General features: G+C 42.2%; 1 protein-coding gene across 1 annotated transcript in view; it reads left to right on the plus strand.

The window, feature by feature from the left end:
* The first annotated feature begins 11,772 nt into the window (after positions 1 to 11,772).
* The window catches only part of PDXK (pyridoxal kinase), a 53,743-nt gene continuing 41,705 nt past the window's right edge, over positions 11,773 to 23,810 (plus strand). Inside the window, exon 1 of the mRNA XM_074904497.1 lies at positions 11,773 to 11,948. Coding sequence (XP_074760598.1) covers positions 11,856 to 11,948 — 93 coding nt within the window. The 5' untranslated portion in view covers positions 11,773 to 11,855. The remainder of the gene's footprint in view (positions 11,949 to 23,810) is intronic.

Raw genomic sequence — 23,810 nt, forward strand, 5'->3', positions numbered from 1 at the left:
CAGCTTAAACACTGCTCAGGAGAAACAAGTAGATCACACACTGTCATTCCTTGACAATTAAAATTGATTATTGAAGTGATAATGTGGCAAGATGTGTACTTCAAAGATGTAATTGTGCAGATGCCAAGGTAGGTGAGAGATGGACACTCTGAAAGCTGTTTGCTTATTTGTTAGCAGCAGCACACCATATGGAGTTACGTACGTACAGGAATCCCACACAGAGTACTGCGTCTCCATCTCAGGTACTGACAGGCCCTCAACTGCACAGGATCAATAAAAAAATTAATCATGTTTTCATGACAGGCACAGAATTTTCAGAAATGCAAAAAATCTTATTCAGGCAAAGAAAAGTGACATATCCACCGCAGTGACACTAGTAAAATTAAAACATAAATCCTCAGGTAAAATGAAAACAGATTTCCTTCAGAACTAAGTCCGGTAAAAGTGACTTTCTTGTTAGATGTTTAAAACAATTCACACATCTAAGTTTCCAGGTGGTAGTATGTGGTGACGGTGTTGAAGACCATAGTGATAGCATACTAAATTAAAACTGTATGTGCTTTTATTATACATGATGTCAGGTGGAAATTCCCATTTCTAGTTTAGCATGGGGCCAAGATCTGACTTACTGCAGTACCTTATGCCACCTTCACACCACATAGGATCTTACTCTTGTGGAGTGCTGTACAGCAAAAATTGTAGTGCCTGCCCTGAACACACTCCAAGGGATCACTCTAAGATTCAGGTCCCCTCATGGTTCTTCATGGGATACATGCAAGCAGGTTGGACCTGGTTGGCATTTCAGTGATCCATACTGGCTCACGTTTTCAAGAAAGCAGAAAACGTCTGCACAATAGTCTGCAAGGTAACATAAGCCTATTTTACCTTTTATTTCCACCATGCAAATCATGGAGAAATGTAGTACCTCTTTCAAGATTAATATAATCTGTTGCAGAACTAAAAGTTGAACCATAGAAACATCTTTTCCTGGGAAAAAAAAAAAAAGTGTTTTTTTTAAAAAACAGAAGTATATGGATTTTGTTACTTTAACACTGCAGCAGTTGTCATATGATATTTTGGACAGATACAATTATTAACATGATAATTCTGTGATCTTCTAAAATAATGTCAGCATATTTAACCAGTCTGCTGCAGGCAGGCATCTGTAATGGCTGCATCCAATATTATATAAATTCTCACTCAGGCTTCTGCAGATATGTCAGCCAGAAAAGGAAGGTCGAATAAAGCGTACCCCACCTGTGAGCAAGACTGACAAACTGGTAACAATGGACAAGGAGAAGGCTAAGGTATGCAACAACTATTTTTGCCTCAGTCTTCACTGGCAACCTCTCTTCCCACATGTCTCAAGTGGAGGGACCGCAAGATGGAGACTGGAGGAGCAAAGTCCCTCCCACTGTAAGAGAAGATCTGGTTTGTGACCACCTGAGGAACCTGAATATACGTAAGTCCCATAAAAGCATCCCGGAGTCCTGAGGAAACTGGCTGATGTAGTTGCCAAGCCATTCTCCATGATATTTGAAAAGTCATGGCAGTCAGCTGCAGTCCTCGGTGACTGGAAAAAGGGACATTGCACCCATTTTTAAAAAGAGTAGAAAGGAGGACTCTAGGGAATTACTGACCTGTCAGCCTCACATCTGTGCCTGGGAATATCATGGAACAGATCCTCCTAGAAGCTATGCTAAGGCACATGGAGAACAGGGAGGTAATTCAAGACAGCCAGCATGACTTCACCAAAGGCAAGTCCTGCCTGACCATGATTCTATGATTGAATGACTGCATCAGTGGAAAAGGGAAGAGCTGCGGATGTCATCTGGACTTCTGTAAGGCCTTTGACGTGGTCCCCCACAACATCCTTCTCTCTAAATTGGAGAGATATGGATTTGATGGATGGATGGTGGAGTGAATGAGGAAGTGGTCAGAGGGTTGCATCCAGAGGGTAGCAGTCAACAGCTCAATGTCTAGATGGAGACCGGTGACGTGGTGTCCCTTGGGGGTCTGTATTGGGACCAGTACTGTTTAATATCTTCATCAGTAACATGGACAGTGGGATCAAGTGCACCCTCAGCAAGCTGACACCAAGCTGCGTGGTGCAGTTGACAGGCCTAAGGGGTGGGATGCCATCCAGAGGGACCTGGACAAGCTTGAGAAGTGGACCCAGGTGAACTGCATGAAGTTCTACAAGGCCAAGTGCAAGGTCCTGCACATGGATCCGTGCAACACCCAGTATCCATACAGGCTGGAGGATGAGTGGATTGAGAGCAGCCCTGCAGAGAAGGACTTGGGGGTACTGGTGGATGAAAAGCTGGACGCAGCAATATGCACTCACAGTCCAGAAAAACAACCACATCCTGGGCTGCATCAAGAGCAGTGTGGCCAGCAGGTCCAGGGAGGGGATTCTGCCCCTTTCCTCCACTCTCTGAGACCTCACCTGGAGTCCTGTGTCCATCTCTGGGGCCCCCAACATAAGAAGGACATAGACCTGCTTGAGCGGGTCCAGAGGAGGCCATGAAGATAATCAGGGGGCTGGAGCACCTCCCCTGTGAGGACAGGCTGAGAGTTATGGTTGTTCAGCCTGAAGAAGGCTCCAAGGAGACCTCATAGCAGCATTTCAGTATTTGAAGGGAGCTTATAAGAAAGATTGGGACAGTGTTTTTAGTAGGGTCCATCACAATAGAACAAGGGGTAATGATTGTAAGCTAAAAGAGGGTAAATTTAGACCAGATATAAGGAAGAAGTTCTTTACTCTGAGAGTGGTGAAACACTGCGATCATTTCCCACAGGGGTGGCAGATGCCTCATCCCTGGAAACATTCAAGGCCAGGTTGGATGGGGCTCTGAGCAACCTGATCTAGTTGACTATATCCCTGCTCATTGCAGGGGGGTTGGAGTAGATGACCTTTAAACGTCTCTTCCAACTCAAACTAACCTATGGTTCTATGATTCTAAGTTGAAAGCATTTTTTTTTCCTCTTATCCCTGAAATTACAATGAGTGTGTATTCTCTGCTATAGGACCCAAACGCACACATTTTAATGTGTAAAAGCACTGACCAGTTTGAGAAGGAAAAAAAAAATATCTGCAAAAACATTGCAACATGCTGCAAATAATACAATTAATTACTGTGAATAAAATCCAAGAGGTGGTCAAAATACTTTTAACACCATTTTGTACAGTGGTTTCCCTTAATATAGCCACTTTATTGACATGTCTTTTTATTAAACACAGAAGAGGAAAACTCTTCAGTTCTTTAGGATGCCTTTTTAAAGAGGATTTAAGAAACCCCCAAAATCTGTTTTTAGAACCATGTTTACATTAATTTCATCTTGGAATATACATTATTTTACAGGAATTTACTTTCAAAAAGATAATGGTTGACTGTGTTTTGTAGAGCTGCTTATGTTCCTTATTTCTGAGAGGTAGGCTTCAGGTTTTAGCACCTCCATATTGTCTCTCTGATATTGGCACCACACCAGAAAGAATTACAGAAATGTTAAAAGGGGCATTTGTGAGATTTTCCTATGTAAGAAGTCTTTTGAGTGTTTCTTCTTGGAGAAGAATTCTTAAGGCATAGGCTTAAAATCCTTCCCACAATCAGCTGTGTGTTGACTCCTTTTGGGGAGTTAAACAGAGAAGAGCACTTACTGGTAATATAATTCCTTTAGGATTTGCATGCCATTCTTCTGAAATATCACAATGTTTCAAATATCAACATGAGCAGGTAGTATCCAATTTCACAGTTGTTTTAAAAAAATAGATCTCCAGTGTCTTCAGCACGAGCATTTTACAAGGCTTCACACAGAACGTGTAACTGGGTGCAGTTGCACAGTTTCTAGGCTGAACTGTTCCTTATTTACGTTTCTCTTTCAGATGTTTCTCTTGCATAATTAAAGCGAAGCCCTGGGAGGTTTGAATTCTGCTCACAGTGTGGTCTTGTCTGTGGGTACAAGTTCTGAAGTCTTGGAAACTATCTCCTGTTTTGCATTCCTGCAACATTTATTGCTGAAAAGCTGCTGTCACTGTTTCTGCGGTCCACCTTCCCTGAAGACTAACAGGGCTAACATGATGGTGAATGTAATACTCAGCACAAAAATATGCATACAAGGTCAGAAAGACAAAGAATTAAAACCTAAGGGGAAAAAAATGGAACTGGAGTTCAAGATCTTAATGACAAAAAAGCCAGACTTTCTCCCTGAAGTCCAGTAAGATTTCTGGGTGTGCAATTTCTTAGAATTTCCTTCTGTTGTTGAAAGCTTTAGTTTAATGAAGTCTTGGTTGGGCTCCAACCTGGCCCCTTCTCTGTGATCTTGCTCAGAGGAGGATAATACAATACTAAAATAGTTCCCTGTGAGGAAATTTTGCTCTTTACAAAGTAGTGGGGATGTGGAGAGAATCCCTGATTAAATCCTACCTCTCTGAGACAGATTAGTGAGAAGTGTTAAAGTGCCATGAGTTAGGGTCTCCAGGGAAGTGAATTCCACACACAGATTAGGGAGCTGATCTCATACCAGTCTCGACCTACATTTTCATAGGCTTTACCACTATGGTAAACATCTGGGAGACATCTGCTATAAAATGAAGGCTGAAAGTGTAAACACTTGTATAATCCAATAATGTGTACTTGTCTCTGCAGAATATTGCCACGGAGTAATTTTGTTTCTGAAAAGAAAGCCTTCAAGTTCTTCCCTGCCATTAATCCCTTTGAAAGGAAGAACAGGAATCATTCATGAGGTCTGCACTGCCTTCAAATAGACTGACAGAGAGCAGAGGGTGCCCAGCATTTCTTCCTTAGAAATCCACTCAGGAGCCCTTTATGGCAAGAGGGGAAGAAATTGCTGTTTGATGTTCACAAGCTTCAAAACTGGCCATTGAGGGCCTGAACTCCAACACGGTTGCTTGCCAAGAGTAGGAAGTATTGCACTGCGTTGTAATGCCAGGCACAGGATTTTGCAGTTGACCACTGACCTGTTTAGGGCTTGCACATGATACAGACGTTTTTGCTGATTATTTCTAACCAACTGTGAACAATGATGTTAACTGGCCAAAAAACCTACCATTGCTGCAGATAATGATAGGCAGCTCACATATCTGCCAGGACCAGATGGCAACTTTTAGTTTTTGCCCATTTATCTGATGCAATCTTCCTATCTTTTCTGTATCAGTTTAACTTAATTAATTATAGAGGTTGTTAGTTGTCCTGGAGAAAAATCTTTGCTATCAAACCTCCTGGTATCTTGCTGGACGTTTTTCACTATGTTGTGTTGGTAATTTTTATGTAAAAATTTCTTTCTTCTCTCCTTCAATCCCAGAATACCAAATTTAGGAAGATGAAGGGTTCTTATAAGAAATAATCTCCTATGAAAGCATCTTGCTTTCACTTAGGTGAGAGACTGAAATGAGTCCAAAACAGCATTCCATTTTCTTGCCCTCCCTTTCCAGAAGCCCAACTCCAGATTCTGTGGCTTGCACACAATTGCACTGCTCATGTTATGCTAACAGTCTGTAGTTTTAGATTCTCATTTTTTGCCTTTTACTTTTGGTAGAGTTTTTAGGGGACTGCCTTTGAATTGCTGCTATTTGCTGAGAGGATCTTAAGATGGGTTCTAGAAAAGAATTGTTCATTATCCATGTTTCAAGAATGGAAGCGAATGATTAATGTTCCTCTGAATTTTTGTTACTTTGGCTATCTGTGTGAATTGCAGTTCTGGAAGGAGGGGGGGTGTGGGTTAGGCTCCTCTTTTTTTTTTTTTTTTTAGATACCTATAGGTGCTAAACCAATAATGTACTAGTAAATGCTAAATCTAGCAAATGTAGGATCACTGAAACTCCTGATGAAAGTTTGAAAGTTTGGTATGAAAACCTGGTCCCACTAACGTCTGCTAATTTCATCCTACCATTATATTTTTGTACTATGAAGGAAAAAACAGCAGACCTTCAGAACTACATAGGTTAGTGATTGCTACTAGTCACAATGGTCAAAGCTACAATAGTGGGGAGAATTGTCCCCTAATAACACAAAGGTGAGAACAAATTAGAAAGGAATTTCCAGCCTGGAACAGAATGAACATTTCTCAGACTCCTGAAATCTGTCCTCTGTTATCACTATTTTGCTCATTAGTGAAATGACGCTAACTGGAAAAATGATATAGTTTGTTTCTGAATTTACTTTATTTCATTCAGATTTTTAAAGGTTAATTTAAGGTAGAAAATCTTTTTGTAACCACTGAAGGAAAATAACAAAATAAAATTACCATTACCCAGGTAACAGGACTAGAAATAGATGCGGTATTAGTCAACTTAGCGTGTACTCCCTGCAGCTTGAACTCAAATGCAAATCTGTTCTGTTTCCAGCACAGCAGCGGCCTGACTTCCCACTGCTTTGCGTGCACATTTCCCCAGGGAATAAGCTGTGTAGCTTTGCCAAGCCGATATCCCTGAGCAGTGGGAGCTGAAGCAAGTGACTCATGACTGCAAGACGACAGCATGTGATACAAGACACACACAAGACAAACTGCTGAGGGGTGCAGTTCAAGACTGAGAGGTTTATTCCCACTGCCAGGACAGGCCTTGTTCTTTTTCAGCTGTTACCATGTCTTATAAAGCAAATATACATAGTGTGGCATTTCTGATCCAAAATCTGTACCAAACAGTTTTCAGAGTTATATATTAAAAACTAGGTACAGAAGTGTCTGTGAAATCAACATATTAAAAGCAATGAATTAACACTGATTTCTTCCCTCTTTCCCCCCAAGCGCCTTAAAAATGAAGCAAAATCAAAATGTATTTGTATGCATTTCTCTAAAGCTGCTCTCATACTGCATGCTATGTTGTACTGTAATTCCTAACTGCTTGCATCTGCTACTTCTTTGACTGTCAGAGCCAGGTTTCAGTCTGCTGCTAGAAATACATTGGTTCACAAGAGGTATGTGCACTTATGCTCTCATTAATGAGGGTGAATGGTTATTTGAGGACAAAAGGGGTAGCTAGGATTAAACTCCCGATAATTATGAGTTACTTTTGGCCAATATTAGGTAGTATATACTAAGCATGATAGGACTGTATCGTGAGGGAGTTAAGCGTGAGCGTTCAGGACAAAACTGCAAGTTGATCCTAGGCACTGTAGCTCCCTTTGCCAACCAAAGGAGGCCTTCTGCTTACTTTTCATTAACTTCAACCACTTTGTTAAATGGACACTGGAACCAAAATATTTTTGTACAGTTACTAGGAATTGTACCGGTATAAGGGGTGTTTTAGTTTAGAATTTCACAGCAGAGGGGTCTTGCACCATTTTAAAAAGAGGAATATTCTTAGGTTTCTGCAGAAGATGAGGATCAAGAATGTCAGGCTATACAGTGCTGTTCAGCTGTGACAACTTGTGACAGTGATACCGCTTTTTAAAAATAACTTTATTATTGCTGGCCTGTCTCTCAGCTTGACACCAGCCCCTTGCATGTTTTTCATAGGAGCAGTTCCATTCACTTCAGTAAAACAATTGACATGGGGATTGCAAGACTGGGCCTGACATTTGGAGGCTGATACTTTGCATGACCTCCTCCCTGAGGCCCCATTTTGCAAAAATGCCCAGAATATATGGAGCTTCGGCCAGTCAGTGATAGAGAACAGGTTTGAGTCAGAGGTGTAAGAGAATGGATAGCTCAGTGTTACACTTCTGATCATGTCAACTCTTAATATATAAAATTACTTTTTTTTTTTTAAATTATTGCAATGCCAGGGTACCCAGGGGACTGGAAAAGATTGTATAGGACCTTGTTCTGCAAGTTTCAAAGGCCATAAGAGAAAGGAGCACCCAGCACTTTGCATAATTAGATCTAGAGTACAGAATTACATGTACCGCTTTGATTATTTACTGCCTGTTACAAGGACTGTTCCTCTCAATTCTGTTTAAAGAAGTTGAGGCATATATGAGTACTGTTCTCCACATTATAATCGCTAGTGGAGTCAATATGGATTTAAGTCCAACAATTTTTCTGCAGGCTGTTTTTTCCCCAAAGCTGAGAGCATGTCAACCTTGCTAGTTTGCAGTTCTATTTCATGCTAGGCTTTGGAGAAACAGCACTGACGGGTGCTCTTTTTGTACTAGAGATAGCAGCCCCCCCTGCTTGTCAAAGGGTTTAGAATGGCCTTTCTAATTCCCTCACGCAGAATAGCTTTGATGGCAAGATCAGTTTTCAATAATCTGCTTTATTTTGCTGAGAAAATGGCTCCTTCTCTGCCTTTATTGACAATTCCTGACAAAGGTAATCATTTTGATACAGATCAAGTAAAAATTTGGTCTGAAACAAGAACAACACTCCCCTCCTACATCAAATGCTGCTAATACTTTATTATTACTATTACAAACATAAATTGGTACTTTACAATCTGTTTTAGCAAACATTCAACTGACCAGCAAAAATCAGTATCTTAAATACAGATGGTCTGATCAGGAAGTGCACAATTACTACTCCTGTGCTGGTCCAATTCTGCTCCCTTGAAGACTTAATGAGAAAATGAAAGGCTACTTATACAACTTTCACATAACCTTGACCTTTTATTTTCTGTCACTGCCTATGATGATTTAGAGAATCCATACACCATTTACAAAATCTGATTTAAAACCCTTCGTCTATGCATCTTTTATCAAGCTGTGTGTGTTGTATTCTTGGCAGCTCCATATCTTTTCTGTTGTGCTTATGTAGAAAATCTAGACTTCGGGAGACCCTGGTAGTTAACATAGTCTGTCCTCCCATTCCAGTGCAAATTTAAATATAGCTATCACTATTTATAAAAATATTTCTTCCACTAGTTATGAAAAATGAACTGAAGATAAGAACTCATTAATCTTCCAAAGCAACCTATTCCTGTGCTTTTGATAATCCTTTGCATAATGGAGGTAAGCTCGCCATTATGGACATTGGTTTATTCCCTTCTGCTCCTTCATAGCTCTGTGTTATATGTATTCATAAGCTGCTATTAGAGTTGGGTTTTCATTAAGCTAAAGAAACCATTTCCTCCTAGGCCATGTGTCCTGAGCCTTGGATCGTTCTTTTGACCTCTTGCTTTGTTTTTTCATGAAATGACATTCCAAAAACTTGGCAGTACTCCACCAGAAACCCTACCAGTGCTGAATATGCTGCAAGGATTACTTCATATGTCTTGCAGACTATAATGTTGTTGATACAGTCCAAAAGGTAAATACCTTTATTGAAATATTGTGACATTGTTGACCCACAATAAGCTTGTTATTCCCTGTAACCTCACTATTTCTTCATGCATAGTGAGCTGGAATTCCAAAGGGTAACAACACAGATCTAGGAAGGCAGCAGTCTGTGCAACAAATGATCCATAAAGATGTTTGTCCTGTCTACCCAGGAGCAATGAAGCTGGTGCAGGGTCTGGAGCACATGTCATACGAGGAGCAGCAGAGGGAACTGGGGGTGTTTAGTCTGGAGAAGAGGAGGCTGAGGGGAGACCTCATCGCCCTCTACAGCTCCCTGAAAAGAGGTTGCAGAGAGCTGGGGATGAGCCTCTTTAACCAAGTAATAAGCGATAGGACAAGAGGTAATGGCCTGAAGTTGTGCCAGGGAAGGTTTAGACTAGATATTAGGAAGCATTTCTTTCCAGAAGGGGTTGTTAGGCGTTGGAATGGGCTGCCCAGGGAGGTGGTGGAGTCCCCATCCCTGGAGGTGTTTAAGAGTTGGGTCAACATAGCGCTGAGGGATCTGGTGTAGTTGGGAACTGTCAGTGTGAGGTTAATGGTTGGACTGGATGATCTTCAAGGTCTTTTCCAACCTAGATGATAGGAGGAAAAAGGAGAACATCTGTATTCCAACAATTGCTTTCCAAGCTAGAGTAACGCCAAAGAAATGTTATTCTTCAGTGTATCAAGATACATGGAAAAACACTTCGGAATTTGTTGCATTGTGTTTGTGGAGGCTTTAGGAACAGCAAAATGGAGGCATGGATGCCTTGTGTTCAGCGAGTAAAAGGAAGGAAGGAAGGAAGGAAGGAAGGAAGGAAGGAAGGAAGGAAGGAAGGAAGGAAGGAAGGAAGGAAGGAAGGAAGGCAGGGAGGAAGGAAGGAAGGAAGGAAGGAAGGAAGGAAGGAAGGAAGGAAGGAAGGAAGGAAGGAAGGAAGGAAGGAAGGAAGGAAGGAAGGAATTGCTGGGGATAGGTGATGGAGTTATTGGGGAGGGAAACAATAGCTCGTCAGAAGAAAAATAAGAGGGAAGACTGGTGCAAGAAGTCAGAAATATGAAAGAAGTAAAGGATGTGGCAAGAAGCTTTGGATCTAAGAATACTAAGATGGTGAGAAGAAGAAATGTAGGACTTGAGACCCTGCAGGTTGAGGGATGTGGCGAGTGACTCAGTGAAGGAAAGCAGGCAAGAAGTCTGGAGGTGCAGAATGGAGATGGGTGACCAGAAGCTGAGGAAGATCACATCCCAATATATGCCTCTGTTCTAATTCTTCTGGCTTACCCTGCCACCCTCCCCCTGAGATCACCTCCGAGATCGTTCCCAGGATACACACTACAGATCATTCGTTGTTCTGACCCTATGTCTACTCCAAGGAGATGCACTAGTTTCTACAGTTCAGTAAAATACCTACGTTTATAGGTGATGGAGAAAGTGTTAGTAGCAAGGCCAGCCTAGAACAAGCCCTAAGTTTTGCGACTGGAGTGAAGACAGAAAAGAGAACAGTATGTTTCCTCATTTTCCAACAGATTACCTACAATGAGGAAAATATGCTTTCGTGTTGCTGGGAAGTAATCATGCTATTTCGAGAGTCGATTTAAAGCTGTCAACTAAGGAGAACAAGAAGCATGGGGCATGATTTTTTGTTGTGAAGGGATCTTTGGCTGAACCTGTGACAGTCAATAATGACAAATGGCCGGAGAAGGTGAAATTCCCCAGCACGTAATGAAGTCCTCTCTCAGCAGAGTCTTGATGTATTGTAGTGCTTGCCAGCCAACACATCTTCTTTTACCCTCCGGAGGGTTTTTTTTTTTCTTTGTGTCAATAACATACAACTGCGCTCACTTCAAAACCTGAGGGCGAGGGCGGTGCTCGGTCAGGAGAGAGGCGACGGCGGTGGCCGGTGTGACGTGCGGGGCCGGGCCAAGGGGGCTCCACGTGCGTGGGGGCTGCGGGTGCCCCGCGCGGTGTTTGGGAAGCGACGCGGGGCCCGTGGCGCGGGAGCACCGGCACCTACAAGGCGGCCGCGGCCCCCGCGGGCCCGGTGCCGGGGCGGGGGCTGTGGGAACCCGGGGCAGGAGCTCAGCGGGTGCCGGCGGGCGCAGCAGTAGCGCGGTGGGGCGCAGCCCTCCCGCTGCGAAGGGGGTGAGCGAGGGGCGGCGGCCCGGCCCGGCCGGCGGCACGAGGGGGTTCGCCGGGCGCGCGCGGGGTGACGCCGGTGACAGCAGCGGCCGCCGGCGGGAGCGGCGCGTGCCGCGTGATGGCGGGGCGGAAGCGCCGCGGCGACACCCGCAGTGAGAGACCGCCCGGGGAGGCGGCGGGGGACCGTTAGGTGCCGCCGGTGGGCGCCGCGCCTCACCCCGCTCCGCTCCGCTCCGCTCCGCCGCGCCGCGGCGGCTGCCGCCTGCCCCCCGGGCTGCGGGGGCGGCGGCGGCCATTAGGTGTCCGCGCCGATCGCCTGACGGGCGGCAGCGGGCCCGCGCGCTCCCGCGGGGGGCGTGTGTGACAGGAGGGGAGGGCGAGCGCGTGACGCCTCCCGCGCCCCGCCCCTCTCCGGCTCCTGCCGCCAGCGCCGCCACCTCGGCCCGGCCCGGCGCGGGCGGGCGGCCGGCGCAGCAGCAGCACAAGCAGCAGCACCAGCAGCCATGGAGCCGGAGCGCGAGTGCCGGGTGCTCTCCATCCAGAGCCACGTCGTCCGCGGCTACGTGGGCAACAAGGCGGCCACCTTTCCTCTGCAGGTGAGCGGGCGCGGGCGGGCCCTCCGCCGCCGCTCGCCTCGCCGCTTCTCCTCTGCGGGGCGGCGAGGGGAGCCGGGCGGGCAGGTGGTGCGGCGGACAGGGCTGCCCGGCGGGCTCCGGCCGGAGCCTCCCGCCAAGTGGGGGTAAGGTCGGGGGACGGCCCGGAGCAGCCTCTCAAGGGCCAGAGCGCGGGACTGGCGCTGGGGCCGGGGGGAGCCGGGGGACAGGGACCGTCCCGGGTCTCCGCGCACCCCGGCGGCCGGTGCGGCTGCGCCTCCCGCCGGCTCCGCGCCGCACGGCCCGGCCCGCGGCTCCCGCCAGCGTCATTGAGTCTATTGAGTCTCGCTGCCAGCTTGAGGCTGTGGTACGGCGAGCGGGCTTGAAAAAAAAGGCGGGGGGAGGGAGCTGGGAGTGCTTCTGGGTGGGTTTGCTCGGCTTCGTGCCGGGGTGCTCTGCGGGCGCCTGCGGCTGTCGCCGAGGCATGTGCTCCGGGCATCGGGCGGGCGCTCCTGCTCGAGCGCGGCACCGCCGCTGTGCACCCGCGTACGCGGCGTGGCCGTGGCCGTCCCGCGGTGGGGAGGGCGCGCTGGGCTGGGCTGGGCGCACCGGTGGCCTTGGCCTTGTGCTGGTGCAAAGCTCAGCCCCTCCAGTCCTCCGGCTGGGGCTGGGTAAACGCCCCACCCCTCGGTTTCTGAGGATGTGGAGGAAGCTGTAAGTAGGGTATAAGGAGCACTTAATGACTGTACGAGGCTGGGCCAGAGAAACTAGCTTACAGAGCCTGGGGCTTAAGGGTATAATTGCATCTTGGCCTTCGCGGCTGTCATGTGCTGACTTCAGAGTTGCTTGTTAAGGTTTAGCTGACATTGGGAAAACATTGGTGTGCTTTGGGGCCAGCCTTTGTACATCTCACTGTTCTCTCATGTGAAGTGTCTGCATTGTAAGGGGATAATTTGTGGTCTTACCATCAAGAGCTCTGTGTTCCTTGACACACATGTGGCTGTACGAAGCTTGCTGTCGAAGAATCTCATTGCCAGAACATAGTGTGTTGTGACATCGGTTGTCTAGGTTCATTCTTAACGAACGATGGTGTAATCTCACTTGACTAGACAGGAGAGATGGTATACTCTGATAAACGATGCACTCGAGACCAGGCGGGCGACAAGCTAACATCACAGCCCCTTATCACCATCCAATTATAATGTAACCAAGTCTCTTGAAAATTAGTATATGGTGAAGGGTGATGTACATATGAAATCTGTATATGTGGAGACCCATGCTGGAAAGGCTGTTATGATCTGCAGGCCAACTGTCCCTTCTTTCCTAAAAGCATGATCTCCAAATTGTGCTCCCCCCCACCTCTCCCAGCTATTTTTGTGGTAGCAGGAGGGCACACGGTAGTACTTACTCCAGAAATCTCCAGTCTCTTAAACTGTTGTCTTCATTATCATTTTGTGTGAAAGGTTCTTTTTACTCTTCTGTAATTCAGCCTTTCTGAGGCATACGAGCCTCTGTATGGGTGTCTTGCATGACTTGACAAATCGGTTCCTGTGTCTTTAGTTCTTTGACTATGACGCTATAAAATACTACTGTAGTTTAAAAGTCCTATTGATCTTGTAGCTGGGTTCTGTTTAAGAAGCTATCATACTCACATTGTATAATGTTCCTCATAACAAGAAGTTGCTGAGGTGGGGAGAAAGAAGTTAGTCAGGGAACAACTGAACTTCTATCACTACAGGCTGCTCTTGAAAATCCTACATAGGCTGTGCTTGCTGGAAAGTTATTTAAACTCTGGTTTTGATAGAATATCAGCTGTAGCAAGTTGCCACCAAGTGAAACTTCCCTTCTTTACGTTTTCTTGGAACAAGGAAAGGAATTACAAACCTGAGTCTCTTTATTGTTTTTATGTATAGATAAAAATGAAACCTGATACTAGCCTTGAGGATGGGTGCAAATCTGGCGTGCTTTATGTTATTTCCCATTCTGTTTTTCACTTTAGTCTTCTCGGCCAATAATGGTTAAATGAGGCTTCCTCCTGAGCTCATCAATATTGAGTCTGCAAGGCAAGATGTTTGTAGACAGGCTTGTGTGCGTGCATGTGAGGTCTGATGGGCTGAAATCCTGACAGAACATTTCAGGAATCTGCATTTGGACAGCAGCATCCAAATACAGAAAACCAGACGTGGTTTCACCTGCTGTTTGCAGACTTCAGCAAAAACATGTCATGTTTGAATCACTTGATCTTTGGTGGAAGTCTGTGACATTATTATTTATTAGCAATAGCCAGCATAGCAACGTGCACAACAGAGAACTCTTAGTGTCTTTTTTTAACCAGTTGGTTTTGCTTCGTCAGGCTTCTGTTACCCTAGAAGTTAAAGTATTTAAAAAGTATTTTAAAAGTAGGTGTGTGGAAGCAATTCCTCTGTGAAGTATGTGATAAACGCTTTCTATGTAGCAAACACAGCAAAAGAAACTTTGTATATTAGAGCAGTTACAGTAGTGGAAGTAATATAGGTGAATGAGAAATGCTAGAACCCTTTATACCACTTCGGGATGAAATATATTTATTGAAGGAGTTTGAGATTCTAGATTAACTAATAGGTTTTAGAGGGAATGTACACCTGGATTTTCCAGGTAACTAAATGCTGGGAAGTGAACTGTCCTCAGCTGTGCTTTGAATTCTGCCTTGTCAGGAGTTGAAATAGTTTTTACTTGCATGGTTTTACTATCTCTTTAATTCTGAAGGTGGTTCTGAGTTATTTTTTAAATAGTCATAAGTTATTTCACAATCATGTAACCTGAGCGGCTTTTGGTATCAGGAAATGGTTTAGGATTGTCCAGCCTTTTGAGAGAAGAAGAGCCGTAGGGTGTATATTAACTTAGGGAGTTGCCATTGTCAGTCACATAAACTTCTAAAACACCAGGGAACATTTCTCCTACTTGACTCAGAGTTGTCATAGTTTTTATGATATAAAATAAAAATGTATGTTTTTACCATGCCATTCAACATTACTTTTATGTGTTTTCTTCCTTAGAGGGATCTCTTACTTGTTAATTTTAATAACATTTTAACTTTCCTGCCTCACCTTCTAGGTAGGTAGAATGTGGCAGTAAGTAAAGGGTGCAGTACTGGCAAGCAGGGAGTTACTGTCCTCCTCAAACCACAGAGTGCATACCCAAAGGCAAGCTCATCTCTGATCAGCAGAGGTACTTAATTCTGACCATCAGGAAAATTTTGGTAGGCAGGCATATTTAAGATTGATATACTATTCCCATCATAGTATCAGCTCTTGTGAAATGAGTATTGTTGTTTATATGATCGGTACTTTGGGCCTCTGCCTATTTCCAATAAATAGGTTTGAAAATACAAGGAAGGGACAGGAGCAAGTTGCAGCCAGTTTCACCTGGGCACTGGACATTAGCATTTGGTTGCCACTGGACTAGATTATACTCCTGTCTGCAAGCCAGAAACTGTTGAGCTTTGCTTATGTATAGGTAACAATGAGATCCGGAGAGTTTTGTACTTTTTATTCTTACCTTGTTTGCTAATGCTAATAGAACCTGATTATGTAGTGTGGGGTTTTTTGTCCACCTAACACTCGTAGAATTTGAGAAAATCTTGTCTCTGTTTTGAGTATTTAACTCTCGATTTCCTTTTATATCTGCTTGCCTTGAAGATGGAGCTAAAAGCATGGACAAATACTATTAATTATTTGTGTCTGGAGAATAAAATGGTCTGTTCTGAATTGTAGGACACCACCATAAACAGCTTCTACAACAGAGGAGAAGATAGCCTTTTGAAATCTTTTCAGTGATTTTTCTTCTTCCCCCCCCCCCCCCCTTGCCAAATGGAAATAGTTGTCTGTTCAGGTATTAGACTAGTCCTCAGTGATTCTCTTCTGCAAAAGAAACAGTAAGTCTACATTTTTAGCTCCTTCTTAACTGTAAAAAAGATGGGAAAACAACTTCGGTTAGCACAGATGGTAGTTTCTTAGATATTTAAGGATTGTCTTGAACTGCACTTTTCAGCCAAGGGTATACTTTGCTTTCATATGCTGAGACCAAAATAGGTATCAACCTATCTTTAATTATTATCTGCTGCCCTAGCAAAAAAGTTTAAGGCTTTTTTTTTTTCTTTCTTTTGTTGAATAATGTAATCAAATGGTTTAAGTATTGTACAGAAAGAGAAGAGGATAAAGAGTATCTCTCATTTAAGATGTTCTGTTTTTCAAAATCTACTTCTTTTGTGCTAATTATACAAGTCAGAAGAAGGATGAATCTGTCAAAAGGCTTTACAGAATAACAGTAAGGAATGTTCCTACTGGCTAGCCCTGACTTTTGTTATAGATCAAAGGCTGAAAAAGCCTAACCCTTAAACAAAAAATACATTCTTTTGTCTTTGCATTTATTTGCTCTTTGTAATATCCAAACATTGTCCTAAATTACATATCTGAGACAAGAATTGTGAATCTAGATCCATACTTCAAATGAAGCTTGTAGAAGCATGGTTTTCTTCCTTGCCTCTGTTTTGGTTCTTGTAAGAAAGACAAACAAGGGACAGATGAATTTAAAAAAACAAACCAACAAAAAAAACCAAACAAATTTGCGACCCCTCTGGGAAGGCTTATTCACAGCTATGTAAACAACATTTTCTTATTATGTGGATGTCACTATATGTAGTTGCAAAAGTCTGGTGAATACCATGTGCAAGGTGAAGTCATGAAAAAAGCTTGTAATCCAAAAGGTCCTAAGAAGGTACTTCCCCACCTGGCCATCTGAATTTCTAGTGAAAGGCTTTACCAGAACTTTCCAGGAGTGCTCATCTAGATTAACCCACCTATGAAGAAAGGATGGCTCTGGCTCTCTAGGAGCTCAGATATACTGTGAGAACTTTTGAACTTCTGAGAAGATTGTAGAGGATAGACTTCTGACCTGGATAGTTAACTGGAAAGGGTGGAGAGTGGAACGGAACTAAGAGAGGACAAGAAAGTGGAATATTCCTCAAAAGACAAAAAGGTGGTGTGTGTGTCACTCTTCCAGCTCTTAGCATTGCTTGAAGACAGACTGGATTGTGGCAAAGAACTGGGAAAGATACTGGGATCTCACTTCTACTTAACAGTAGTAGGTTTTGTTTGTGTAGAACTGTAAATGGAGAGATCCTAAATTTCTTTACAAACTTTATACAGAAAGCTTTTCAACTACTAATACAAAATAATAAATTTGAAAAATTAGAGTAATTTCAACCTGCCTAAAAGAAGTGCAGCTGGGACTGGTCATCAGCTATGGACTCTTAAATGACAGGGCTGAGCAGAGTCTCTAACAAACAGTGTGGGGCTGACTGAACGATCACCATCAGAGGTTGAGTCTCAGTGTGTGAGAGTAGTATCCATAACTATTCCTACAAGTCACATAATTGTGGCAACTTGTTAAATAACCTTTTGTCCTGAAAATACAGTCATGAAAATACAAAAATGCTGAGGCATGTTCTCACAGGCTGATTGTATATTACAGCTGAAAAGCTGAAAAAAACCACTTTAACATGCATCAAAATTTATTTTGCAGTATGTGTATGGGGCCATTTGACCAGTTGGCATTTTGAACTTTTTAAAAAGATGATGATAAATATTTACAGTGATTATTATTACAATTTGCTAACTTTTTCATAGTATATTGCAAAAATTGGAACTATACAGAGGCATAGGCTAATATTTGACATAATAGTTACATTGGAATGTGTGCTGTCGTGAAGAAATAGTAGGGTTTTTTTTGACATAAAATGTAATCTTTTCATCTAACACAACAGAGGGAAGTGGAGAGATTAAGGAGGATCTCATTTGGTGTCTACATGTATATGCAAGTATTTGACTTCAGAGCAAGCAAAACTGCCTTACCTGATTCACCCACTTTCTTTGCAAAAAAAAAAAAAAAATTGAGTTGTCAAGAAATTGCAAATCTTATTAAAGGACTTGAAAACCTTCCCTAAAGGTAGATTTGCACTGTTTGTGTGGAGAATATTATGTACTCAGAGATTCAGTAGCAAGTGTTTACTTGCTTAAGGCATTTTTTTGTTAGGAGATGACCTTAGATTCTTTTAAGTTCTAGATTTTTTAATTTTTGAATTCTTGCAGTAGTTATGTCTTAGCATAGAGAGCAGAAAGTGCTCTCAAGTGTTGAGAGAATATTTTTTTCGTGTATAAACAAGGACAGTTAACAGTCAATAGTGGTCACATTTCTGAAAAAAATGAGCTTCAAGTTAGTTAATTTCATATAGATATTAAAATGTACTGAAATGTATTTTTTAAAAAATAATTTGAAATTATATAAAGAATCTTTAATTGTATGTATGAGGATGGTACAAAGGTACATCCAGGAAAAACAGGTGACATACAAAGCTACTGATACTTCTCTAAAATCTCCCTTTTAGCAAAGTGCTGTATCTTACTTCTCTTTTTTTTTTTTTTTTTTCTATTTCTATTCAAAGAGGATGGTCACCTTTCCTTGAAGAACATGTTTAGTCATTTTACATAAGGGATACAGCAATCCGTGGCTGACTGAACACATGCCAGGCAGGTATTTTTAGCCTCTTTAGGCTGAAAAGATGCAAGTGGAAGTTCCACTTCAGTTGCTTGTGTTGTGTTGAAAACAGGCTTGAGTTGTTGAAGCAAGGTTAATGTGAGGAGTCGGACATTAGTCCTGGTACATAAAATGTCCATTCTTCTGAAATTGCTATGTGTGATAGAGTGTGCAGCTGTATAGTAATCTACAGAGGAAAAAAAAAAAATAATGGTGAGCATAATGTTTGAAACATGCCAAGAAAATCTGTGTGATATTATGTGTCCCAACAGAAGCCAAAGTAGTTCATCATCTCGTAGCTTGGCAGCAGTGGGGTAAGCAAAAAAAATTAGTATGCTGAACTACCTGAATTTTTTCAAGTCTTTGTTAAGGACTCATATTTGCTGGTGCTAATTTATCTGTGATACCTCTGAGCTCCAAGTCCCTTAACATCCAGAACAGTTATCCAGAGGAGAGAGAACTGTGATACCAGAATCTTTATGTGGTTCATTTAAAAAAAAACCCAAGCAAATCTCACTTCACCTTCTGTTATCCCATGTAAGTTTTAAGCATATGGACTAGTTTGGGCTGACTAGAAATCCTTCCGTGGTGATTTAATTTTGCTCTCTTGGGAATCCAAAACACCTCTTGTCAGAGGGATGCGTGGGACTGAGGAGGTGCTAGAGCACATACTGGAAAATGGTAAGTCTCTCCCCTGTGGCAAAGAAAAAGCTGGAGAGCTGCTTCCTGCTCTGTAGATGCAGTGGCTTCCCAAAGCAGAAGTAAATAGTTTTCCTGACTAGCAGAATCTTTCCAGTCTGATCACAACTGTTCCCCTTCTTCCCACTGCAGGATCCAGTCACGTTTTACCTCTCAGAAGAGGATCTGTGTGGAAATCTCAAGGAAGCGTGACACAGCTCTCAGTGACATTAATAAGCTGAAGGGAGGAATCCATGGCAATCTTCAAGAATAACATTCATTAGGTCATCATACTTAAAACTGCCAGAGAAGTTGGTCTGTCCCACAATATCATAATAAGGCACTTTTTTTTCTCTTACTTCACTTGGCAGATTGCTAGCCAATAAAGCCAAGTGTATTTTCTTTTATACTCCCCTTAATAGTTCTTGATTTATTGTTAAGACCAAATTATTTGTTTTCTTCTTGAATTTTACTGTGTTTGTTCATGGTTCCTGTACATGGTAATTCTGTCCCCATCTTCTGGAAGATGAAAGAAAAAGAAAATAGTAACAAAAAAGTATTGGCTAAATTATCAAAATTTGATACTGTTTTTTGCAGAATTATATACTGGAGTTTAAGGTGATGTATTTAGTAAAGTTTGGCCTAAGTCTAATAAATTAAAATATATAGGTATTTTTTATAAATCTGTATTTTCGTGTATTTTACAGCATTTATTTTGTGTGATAAGTACTACTGAACAAGTTTAGGCTGGAGGAAGACTCTTTATCCATCTATCCATCCATCATCTCTTCAATGTGGTTACTCTCACTTTCTTGGCAGAATACAGCCCCTGTCTCATAGGGGTGGGTACCACATTATCTGTGGAAGCCATCAAAACACTCTGAGCAGCTAACAAAAATGGAAAATAATGTTTAAAAAATGGTTAAAACTGAGGCCAGCAAGGATAGTATTTCCTACAGCACATTAATTATTTATTGTTGCTGTCTGTAGACCGGCACAAGTTACAATCTGTGTCACAGCTCTTTCCTTTTGTAGTCAAGTATTGTCAGTAGCTTTATATTGGGGATGGTCATTTCTGTTCTCACTATAGTTAGTGGAAGTAAGGCTGTGCCTCTACTCATTCATACAACAACCAAACAAATATATGGCAACTTAGTGTTTAAATTTGAGGGGTTTTATGTTGTCACCTATCCTCTAGGGTATAGATTCACAATTTGTGCATTTCAGTATCAAAGCCAGATTGAGAAACTCCTGCTCTTTCTTTACCACCACCAGCTGGTTCTTCCACCTGCACTATTTTGCTGTCCACTTCTTCAAGGAAAGTAATTTTGTCAGGCCATGTGGTAACCTGCCCTGAGAAGCCATCCAGGTTATAACTAACTTGAGAAAGAGGGGAAAAAAAATGTTTATCTTGTGAGTCAGTTTCTGGATCCAGTTCCCTGTGCAGCCCCACAGACAGCTCTTTTGGCATAACTGAGGTGTCAGAGCAGGAGCAAGCCCCAGGCTTCTGCACCTGGCATCTGCTGACAGAAACATTCCTCAAAGTACACTCTTATCAAAAACATCTGCTTGTTCTGAAGAAATTAGTGAGACTAACTGTTCTCTGGAAGCTTCATTCTTTCCCTGCAGTGGCCTTGGTGTGATCTTTACATAACATGGCCCCTCTTTCAAGGAGTTGTTTCTGTTCCATTTTTACAAACATCTGTTATTTTGCAGTTTAACATCTAAAGCTTTGTAGGAGAGTGGGATTCATTCATAGTCTACCTAAGAAGGCCATATAAAGCATGTGTTCTGGATAAAACAAAACTCTTTTATTGTAGGATAACTTCACCTTAGATGTACCTAAGTGTGCTTGCCATGCCTTGCTAATGGACTGGTGGTTAGAGAGCTAGCTATCCAAAATATGAACAGAAGGACTAAAAATAAAAATCAGAGAAAAAGAATGTATTGTAGGATTCTCCCCTACTTAATTCACTAAAATAAATAAGATTAAGTCCATGCCTGTTGGACCTATTACTGCTGTGTATGTCTGCCTCTCCTAATCAGTGTGTGTAGACTTCCCTGTGTAGTGCTGCACGATTCCAGTTGGTAGGAGTTTGCAGTGGTAAGTATGGTGGTTTTGTCAAATTAATCCAAGTATAGAAAAGCAGCATGAAGATAATGAATCTGAAGTTTGTAGTGAACCTGCAGATTTTATAACTTCCAAAGAATATGTGAACTGCAACTTCTCCATCTGAAATCAGTATCTAAAGTCACTGTTACCTAGCAGTGCACAGTCTCAGGATGTGGGGAAAATGTATCTTGAGTGGAAGGCAGTCAGACATCCACAGCACCACCTAACTCTCCCTTTTCTTATGTTTGTCCTTTAGTGGGAAGAACAAAGGAGGAAACAGAAGCTATTATTTCCCTGTCTTTCATTTACCTTAGCCCTTATAAATTAGTGTCTTACAGATCCATCCCACCCCCATGGCAGGAATGACCTCCTGCCCATAGGAAGGGTAATAGAGCAGCTATAGCACAAATCTCTCAACTGCAGTTGTATTGATCCTGAACTGGTGTAATGTATGGAGTAATGGTGACAAGCATGTGTGTCTTGCAGGCACAAGAGGCTGTTTGAGTAGCCTGTGAAAAAATGCTGATGATGTAGAACAAGGAATTTCCTAGTGCTGAACAAAACAGCTCAGAGGCAATTCTGATTAAGGCATGTATTTTATGTCATCTTAGTATCTTGGATCACATAGTTAGCAATGCATACCAATCAGTCTGTCAGGGTGGGAAGTAAAATTGAGAGACCTGGTAGTATTTGCTCTGAAGCATTCCTGTGTCTCCAGGGCTTATTTCGAGGAGCAACTTTAAGGCACTATTATACTTATCTTGAATTTGGCCTGATTAAGTTTCAGATATGTACTTATATTGCAACCCTTTCAGAAAAATCAAGAAATACACTATTTGAGAACAAATTCACTGTAGTTTCAGGCTGTTCTAGTTTTCTCTGTTCAGAGGGTCACAGTGTTACAACTAGACCAGCCTGTCTGCAAATTCTCAGTAGGTACCAATTTTGCCAGATGACTGACAAAAATTGCAGTCTGCTCTGGCAGAGAAGAGAGACATTTGTTTTCTGCTCCAGTCTTTGGTATGTCTTCTGTGGTGTCCAGTGCTGAAGTCAGCTTGTAAATCCTGAAAACTGGTATGCAGTTGATAGAGGTGAAAAGGGAGTGTCACTCAAGAAACTGGCATTAGCTTACCCGAGGTGATCATCTTGTTTTGTTCTTCCTGATGTGGAGTGTTTTCCTGCTGGTGGTTGTTGGGCCTGTGAACTTGTAGCCATATTGCAACAATGAAGCATCAAATAAATGTAGCTGCAGTATATATAAAATATCCCAGACTCCTCCACGCTTCGCTTCCTCTCATGTATGTTCTTTTGTAGCTGGAAAGCTAAGATGGGAAGGAAAGAAAACAGAAAAGAGTTTGAGAGATGTGTGGAGTTTGACTTGAGAGTCCAAGAAGTTGAGGTGAAAGGTAGGTTCATGTAGAGAAAGGCATGCTGGTTTGTGGTTTTTTCAGGAATTTTTTTTTTAGTTTGAAGATAAACAGTTCTAACCAGGTAGTTTATTCATATATTATTTTGTGTGTATTGTTTGTATAATCTTTACATAGTGTGTTTTGTAGTTCTTTTTAAAGAGTATAAAGTTATTTCATTTTTAACAAGTATCAGATGCTATCCAACTACCATTCTTTTATATCTGTTATAGCCTTTCCTGTGTTTCCTGTGTCTTTGTCACTGATGAAATAAATTACTTTTTCTCAAGGTCATCTGCTGTATTATTTTACTGTCTGTTTGTAATTGTCTATTTCTAACCTCAGAATTTGAGATGGCCTATTTGTTACCTGGCTCTAAATGAACCACCAACAGTACACCCAGCATCCCTATTCCTAAGCTAGTTTATTTGCTCTTGTATTTTTATCCTGGCACAATATCTCCAATATCTTAATGATTTTTCTTTGCAGTGCCTTGTCAAATGCTGCACTAAAATACATCTATATTATATGTAAAGTTATCATAATCTACTTGGAGTGGTTTTTAAAAGCTCACAAAGAGAAAAAAGTGATTGGGTTAGTCAATACCAGTTTCAGTTTGGTTTATCAACCCACGCCAGCAATTATGCCTGCTTCACTAATTGCCAGGATATGCTTTTTCTTTTTCCCAAGTTCCTTTTCTCAAACTGAATTTGTGTTCTAATTTTCTACACCCAGTACAGTATCAAATGGAAGGAGGTACAATTAAGTGAAAGAGCTGGCACACAGTGAAAAGTGCAAGCTGCAACTGGGAAAACCTTGTGCTTTGTCTCCCTCCAAATTAATTTGATTACAGAAATTTTAAAATATTTTTAAAATATGCTTCTGTTCCATGTCCAGAGGACTACTGTGGAACAATGATGTTCATTGAAACTACAGTGATGGCTGTGTAAGATAAAGTTCCAAACTGTAGTACATAAACATCAGCACATATATACAGATGACTTGTAATACAATGGACATGTAGAGTCTTTCATGGTCTGATACAGAGACTTTCTTATTGGAAAGTGTGGCAGCCATTACTTAGCAAAAAAACCT

This window comes from Athene noctua, chromosome 1 (assembly GCF_965140245.1).
Source record: "Athene noctua chromosome 1, bAthNoc1.hap1.1, whole genome shotgun sequence".
Classification (NCBI taxonomy): Eukaryota; Metazoa; Chordata; class Aves; order Strigiformes; family Strigidae; genus Athene; species Athene noctua.